General features: G+C 37.0%; 1 protein-coding gene across 1 annotated transcript; it reads left to right on the top strand.

The window, feature by feature from the left end:
- Positions 1-6,881: 6,881 nt before the first annotated feature.
- Positions 6,882-7,528, top strand: LOC129720527 (uncharacterized). The gene is made up of 2 exons (XM_055672009.1): positions 6,882-7,400; positions 7,470-7,528. Exons 1-2 carry the CDS (start codon positions 7,079-7,081, stop codon positions 7,526-7,528), a joined length of 381 nt encoding a protein of 126 aa, XP_055527984.1. The 5' UTR covers positions 6,882-7,078.
- Positions 7,529-8,352: the final 824 nt, after the last annotated feature.

Below are 8,352 nucleotides of genomic sequence, written 5' to 3'. Positions count from 1 at the left end.
TCGAGCGATTTGAAGACAAATCAGCACATTTGGTTTCCCTGCATCTTGCGAAGAGATGCCAGATGGTTTTCGAAAATGTCAGTACCTCACTACTCCAAAAAAAAAGAAAAAATCTGCTCGAAGCTGGATGAAAAATCAACCTGAAGTTACAAAATGCCCAAAATGCGCTCGCCCCACTCGTCAGATTTTTATCGCATTTACACGGAAAACGAAAAGGACTCATTTTCGTATCGATTTCACTCAACGGAGTCGTCCCGAAGCTTCCGAAGCCAATTTTGAGTAGTAGCACATACGTAAGACATACGTAACACTGGCGTTTTTTCTGGTACACGTTTTTTTAAATAACGAATGCAGAGCGTTTAAAATTAACGTGTGGTTTTATTGAAGAACAGTTTGAGAATGATGAAAATCTTTGAAATGTCTAAAAAGCAGCGATTGTTTAAAGCTTATAGACCATATTACGAACTGACAGATGCCACGGATCCTGCTGATATTGATGCAGCGGTTCTGAGCTTTCCGTCGAAATTTCATTCATGAATTGAGTTCAGAAACGTCTCGTAAAATGGTCTATAGGTTCCTTTGATATCACCCCCTCTCAATCGTGTAGTCCAAGGTGCATCCGTAGTTGTTGGAATCGATTAGAGTCCAATAACTTCGTAAACATGTCAGCTAGCTAACTGATCTCTGGTTCCAACTGCATTCACTCAAAGATGACTAGAACAAGACACCTGACTCTTGCAAAATTCATCGGGCATGATTGTCGCTGCGCGTTAGCAAAAGTCGAACTAATTTATACACTGTTAATTTGATGTATACTTGACGTCAAAATCAACTGATGACAAGGCCAAGACATGACTGCTGAAGGTGAAACAATATTTTTAGTATCCATGTGGACGACTGTACGGTGTTTCCATCTTAAAAATTATAATAATGTGTACGAATGTTTAGTTTTTTATCGGCGCATCGTATAAAATTAAGCGTACCATCAGAACTTCCTGATAACCGCTATGAGCACACTCTACAGCCAAGTTTTCTACTCTTACCGAGGTTTATAAAGTTAATAATTAACGATAAGGCTTCTACAAATATTTCCACCAAAAACGAAACGCGAAATTTCTAGGTTGATAAGGCAATTATAATAATAACATTAAAAACGCTCTAGAAGCACTTGGAAATCGTCTCATATTCCATTGGCAGATGGCATTATCTCTTTAAGAGCGACATCACGTCATTGCGCTCTGATACTAGTAACAATAAGCTCAATTTAACTTAGCATTGCCTGACACCAACCACATTAGCTAAAGTTTATTGTGCTACTTTACACAAATCATAACATTTGCTTCATATTTATATGAATATGTACCGGGTTTGTATATTCTGTTCTTTTTTACAACAATCGAAAATGTGAGAAAATGATATCCGGACTACTTCGTGATTAGGGCGAATCATACAATGACTACGAAACTCAAAAAAGACAAACAAAGTTTTAAACTAGGGGCTAGACACCTTTATTTTTATGAAAAATATTTAGATAATATTACACCATATTGGTTGTGAAACATTGTAAAAGATTAAGACATTATGAAACTTACGATAAAAGCGTGAAAGCATTAAATAGACATGTCACTTCAGTAGTCATGATGAGAGTGATTTGTATTTCTCGTCTTGACTTAAGCCTAGGCCCTGCTTAAGTCTATAATACAATTCAGGGAGGAGCCTGAACATGCATACATTAAAAGCAATCACACGCAGCCCGTAAGATTACGCATACCGTAACCAATCAAAACATCGATCAATGCATTGCCCGCAATAGCACGCTTGCATGATCGAGATAGCTAGCGTCATCGGTGCGACAAGTGCATCCACGATGATTGAAAGAAAGTCATCAAAGCGGACCACGAAAAATGATCGCAATGATAGCTGAAAAAAATTGGTGCATAATCGAACAGTGCGCGCGTCAGCATTAAAACGCAGCGCCGCAAGAATCGTGTGAAATTATAATTTGGTTTTGTGCACTGGCGTGCACTTGAGGTTATTGCCGAACTGTGAATTGATGAGGATTGCGTCTATGGAAATTGATACTAAGAACAATCGATTTCGATTGTGGGAATCGGTTTGTTGGAATGTTGGCTTGGTATTAAGAAATCTGACTGTGGGAAAGTGTTTACGTAATGGAACTGGATATTTGGATTAAGTGTTTGGGACGGTTATAATGTTTTGAGTTATAGACTCATAAACTTGGGAAATGGAAAATTGTTTATTTTAAGGATTATTTATGGGATCGTAAACTAGGAAAGGAAAGTTCATATAATTTTTAATTATGCCACAGTTGATATATTTTGATATTTATCGTTTATCTGTCAATTGACATCCTCTAACGATAATGTACCGCTTGATGCAACGGCAATGAGCTATGATATAGATAGAGGGGTACCCGAAAATGGAACGGTAAATACTTCCCAAGTAACCATAAGCATTAGGAGATAGCGTTTTATTAGCACTAATTCAGCCTTGCTAATGCCAAATAGCTTTATATCGTGTTTTTTAATGTTTAGGGAATTATGCTAAATTAGCATTACTGAGAGCAAAATATGCGCTTAAAGGGCTACCGTAAGTGCTACAATGTAGTGTTTTAAATGCATATAGAAGACGCATTATATTTTTTTCGTAAGTGGCAATCACGAGCGATATCGAGTGATCAATTAAAAATAGACGGAACATGGATACTTCACGTAAATGGAAAAAAAAACTTTAAGGAGTGGGAATTTTCGACGCACAGCTCGGGTATATGAAAGCATTAAATTTTTTGAAATACCCAATGCAAAACAATCGCAAACTAGTGAGTTGGATCCAGGATCTACATCTCCTGGGCTCGTGGTTTCTGAACCGTCAATATCAGGAAATGAAAAAAGTTCCTGTTGAATTCCAAACGATGTTGAGGACGAACACATGCTCAAAATAAACCATATGTATTCGTTCTGACTATTTTTTTGCAATTGTTCCAGACACAGAATAATTAAGGTTCTAATTTTTTTTTTTCGTTTGTTTTCTTAACTCACATGTCAGAAAAGAGAAACCTCATGGGTGCTCCAAATCAGCATTAGCGATGCATATTAATGGTTGCCACCTGCAGCACTTTATCAGCTCGCTATTTCACCTTTTTAACATTATATCTGATATATACAAGAATTTAGGTCAGAATAAGTTCTTACCCAGAATTCTGTAATCAAATATAGTATTGTTGTAGGGCAAGGATTTAGTGCTTACTGGTTACTTGGGTTTTTTTTTTTTTATTGAATATTGGAAATATATCGCAATATATCAATAGTGTCTTACCCCTAGGTTTTTAATCACAAGTTCAAATCCTTAATAACAGTGGAATAATATATTTGTCATCCAAATACTCTAATAAAAGTAAAATTGTTCTAGTTTTGTACATGGTAAACCAAAAACTTGAATTTCAGTCGCTTTACATTGTGTAATTTCTAGGGTCGCTTTTTACTATGCAACTTTTTCGATCTGCGCGAAAGTATCGCCCGTTACTTTGCACCTAGATCTGCTCGACCGTATCGCCCTTTACTATGCGCCTTTTTATTCATTTGCTCGACAGTATCGCCCTTTACTATACACCGTGTTTACGTTATTGTATTGAAATACGCCCTTTGCTTTTAATGTTTATTTTGTTGATTCCGCCCATTCATCAAGACGAAGTCAAGTTTCGCCTTATACTAACGTAAACAACAAAAAGGGCGTATTCCTCATTGAATTTCATTTTGATATAAAGTACATTTCGCCCTTAACAAACATCATACTGTTTAATAGTTAGAAAAGAGATACATTATTTTTTCGAAGTTTGAAGGTAGATAGTAGCTCACTTCATACGTTTTCGGTAAAATCTCTATTTGAAGTTTGCTGTAAATAAAACTTGTTAAACTATAACTCAACCGAAATCCACTGAATTATAGCTTATTAAGCAGTAAATCAACAAAATTGCTTGTTGGGTTCAACCTATGACGGCTTTATGTATGTTCGGTCGGTCGCAACTTGGATACAATTCGGATCCAAAAGCGTGAAAATCACATGTTATCAGATTGGTAGCTCTAGAATCGCGAGTACAAATCCTAAAAACAACAATAAAAAACCACTTTTGGTATTATTGCCGACATTAAAAGATTTCAGTTTTGGTCATGTTTTGATTTTGCACCTAAAAAAACAGCGAAAATAACAAACGTACAAGCAATCAAACGTCACCCGTGGATTGCCTTTTAATTTATGTCCTCGCTACTTTCGGAAGTATCACCCCTAGGAATAAGTCACTATTGATATATTGCGAAATATTTCCAATATTAAATATTAAAAAGTATTCACCGTTCCATTTTCGGGAACCCTTCTATTAGAGTGCCTATATATAACTAGAGTTGGCGCCGTGTCATCCAAAGTAACGCTGGTAACACTGAATATCCTTTCTCTTTTCCCCACACGTGTTTAATTGGTTGTTTGCTCAATTGGAATGACACTGACAGATAGTTTTTATTTCAATTTTGACAGTGTCGCCACTCTATATATTTACAGGCACTCTACCTTCTATCTATATCATAGCTCATTCGGGTTATTCGCGTTGAAAGAGATTTCGAAGGCTGTTCGCACCTACGTGAACTCTCATATGCAATTGTCAAAATGTGCGTGATGACAAAAGCAAAAATATTTTCTGCTTCTTTTTCGCATGCAAAAACCAAACAAATATCAGCAACACCGTCAACGCGAATAAGGCAATCCACGGGTGACGTTCCATTGCTTGTACGTTTGTTATTGTTGTTGTTTTTCAAGGTGCAAAACCAAAACACAACCGAACACGAGACCTTTGAGTGTTGGAAAGTAAATCTAAAGTGGTGTTCTATTGTTGGGTAAAGGATTGCCCCACAATACTAGAGCAACCAATCGGACCATTGTTGTTTTTCACACTTTTCGATTCGCATTGCTTCCAAGTTGCGACCGTTCTTACAAACCTGAAGATGTCAAAAGATGAAAACAAACTGAAATCAGCTGATCGCAACTGTCTCGTGGATTGCCTTATTGCCGTCAAGCGGTACATTATCGTTGGAGGATGTCAATTGACAGATAAACGATAAATCTCGCTAAACATGTGAAAAGGACCCATGTGCCATATGTAATCAAGCTACGATTTCACGTTTTTCAATGAATACAAGCTTTATCTACCCGTACAAATGAAATTGTTTGATTAAGAGTAAATTTTTTTATCAAAAAATATTATTGGTAAGGCTAGATTTCGCATGTATTAATCAGAAACAAGAAAATTTGGCTTGTTTACATATGGCACATAGGCCCTTTTCACATGTTTGGCGAGAAATATTAAAATATATCAACCAATATGGTGTAATATTATCGAAATATTTTTCATGAAAATAAAGGTGTCTAGCCCCTAGCATCACACACTATTTAAAATCGAGGGGCGAGACAGCTTTAATCTGAGTTATTCTTATGCTAGGGAGTAACTCTAATTTACTCAATATTACTCCGAAATTTCCAGATGATTCACATCTTCGATTACCTTGAGAACAAGAAAAATATATGAGCGGTGAGACAGTCATATAACATTCATATTTATATTCGCATTCATATTTATATTTGCGGTGGGGGAAAGGTTTAAGGGTGGATTTTCAGAGACACGAGAGTTACTCAGATTTGCTCTTTATTTTTCACGTTTTCTCAGAAAAACTCAAATTTTCTCACTTTTATCTGAGTTGCTCTTTTACTTGAGAGTTACTCTAATTTACTCAATATTATTCCGAAATTCTCAGATGATTCACATCTTTGATTACCTTGAAAGCAAGAAATATATATTAACGGTGGGACCGAGCAACATTCATGTGTATATTTGCGTTGGGAAAAAGTTTAAGGTTGGATATTCAGAGACACGAGAGTTACTCAGATTTGCTCTTTATTTTTCAGGTTTCCTCAGAAAAACTCGGAAAACCTCAAATTTACTCACTGTCTTACCCCTCGTTTAAAATACAATTTCTCAGGGGACATTTTCTGTGATATCTCGCCAAACATGTGAAAAGGGCCAATGTGCCAAATGTAAACAAACCGAGATTTAATGTTTTTTCAATTTAAACATGTCTAATCTACCCTTGCGTGTAAGAATTTTTGATTGAAATAATCATTTTATAGGTTTTATCTGCGAATTAAAAAAGGGCCAATCTCCATTTCAATCACTATTACGATTATTAGGATACACAGGGGCCTAAGTCGCAATCTGCATAGTTTACTTATGGGCCCTTTTACCTATTCAGTTCAGAATGTCAGTGCTCGTGTTTTGAAAATTATTTAGTGTAAAGCATAGTTTACAGTTCCAAGCGAAGTAAAAAATTTGACAAGTGAAAAAGCGTAAATTTTCGCTTGCGAAATCTGTTGTGAAAACCTGTTTGTGGAACACGTGGGTATTTCACCAGCCTGCAGTTTACAGTTTGAGTAAAGCGAAATTTACGAGTTTACACTCCGAGCGAAATGAAAATTGGCTGCCACTGACAGCTGAACGCACGCAAGTTTTCGCTTGCTGCTGCTTTTTTCACTACCATTTGCATGCGTGAAAAAAGTAAACCCCAGTGAAAAAAATGAGATCCACAACCTTCGATTTCGCTGGATCGAATTTGTTTACAGTTCCAAGCGAAGTGAAATTTTTGCAGGTTGCATTTTTCACGAGCGTGAAAAAATGAACATTTTGTATGAGATTTTCACTTCGCTTGGAACTCTAAATAGGGCTTAATATGGAGGGTGATAATTTCGAAGTGTTGTTGCGTAAGTTTTTATAAATAAATTATTTGATTCAGTGTTGTTATGAATAATTCTTGTAGAAGCAGCATCAGAGATTTTACGGTGTGATGAAGCTGTTAATTCATTCAGTACTCCGGTCGTAGGCCGATATGAAGAGGTAGAAGCGAACAAAAGTCTTTTTGATTTATCTGCCTCATTCCGTGATGTTGTCACTTCCACTCCTCGACGTGCAGCATCGTATTTTACTCAACCTGAGAGTATTCCTTTGGATTTATTGCAAACCATGACAGAGGATGAAGCATTGGATCTGTCAACGAAACAGTATAGGAGTAGCAGTGACATGGATTCTCCAATCAATTTAGTTGTGTTGAAAGTTCAACGGCAGGGCATAGAAGTATCTGACGATAGGCCATTAAATTTAGTAACAGCTAGCAACATTGCAACCTCCTCCGGTAATTGCAAAAGATTTTCGAAAGAATCAGTAGTTCCGAGCACACTCAAAGTTTTAGAGAATGCAACCGCTAAGCCGAATTCCGTCAACTCATCTGCTAGTTGTCAAAATTTAGCATTAAACACATCGAAGTTTGCAATTTCCGTATTACCGGGTAAGTAAAAAATAGATTACACTCATCAAAACAAAACATATCAACTTCAACGGTTGTGTATATTTTCAGACACACAATTTTTGGATACAAGTTTGAAAAACAAAAATGACAGCGAAAGAGTGTTCTAGATAAAACAGCCCTTCGAAAGATTCGGCAAACACAGGCCCGAGTGTTCTTAACTTCGTGAGCCCTCGGGAGCCCGCATGCCTACACGTGTTTTCTCAAACGCTTCATTTTTGCAATAGAACATATGAAAGAAAAATATTGCAGGTGATTGTATGCGATGGCTAACATCCAACTATCCATTACTATTCCATTGTCAATCTCTTCGTGGCGACTAATACTTGTGTGTTCCCCGAAACTGCAAGCTCTCGGTTGCCTCATGTGCCGAAGTTAAAAACCCTCGGTTGGCGTGTTTACGAATGGCTCTCCAGTGTTTTGTCTTGAGCTCGCGACGAAGGGTAATACGAAATGCCCTGCGTGGTGTGTTTGTTAGCAGATGGGCCACATGCGCTTTCGAGTGCTGTGGTTTCCCCATGCCTGCTATCGGCTGCAGACATAACATGCATAGAAGAGCATATCCTGTCATTTCCTTCGTGTACCTCTCACTACATGAGAGAGAAGTCTTCGAAGCTGTATCTTTCGAGCGATTTAAATATTAAAAAGATGTACGTAGCAATGGGCGATCTTTGAAAAAAAAAATCGATTCTCCTGCATCGATTAATCAAAATCTATAAAATCGATTCATAAGAAAATCGAGCCTGAAAAATCGCTTCAACGAAAAATCGATTTTTGTTCGGTATAAGCTTTTTACGACTTTTTTTGGCTACATTTATGGAGATTTTGTTTTGTTTGCGTTTTCTGGTTTATCAATCATGTTCAACGAGTTTTCGTACACAACATCTACTAACGATACGGCTTTTTTAGTTTATTGCCATCTTCTTTTACCGCG

Source organism: Wyeomyia smithii, chromosome 2 (assembly GCF_029784165.1).
Source record: "Wyeomyia smithii strain HCP4-BCI-WySm-NY-G18 chromosome 2, ASM2978416v1, whole genome shotgun sequence".
NCBI lineage: Eukaryota > Metazoa > Arthropoda > Insecta > Diptera > Culicidae > Wyeomyia > Wyeomyia smithii.
Note: the sequence above shows the minus strand (reverse complement) of the source record. Positions and strands in the feature narration are given on the sequence as shown.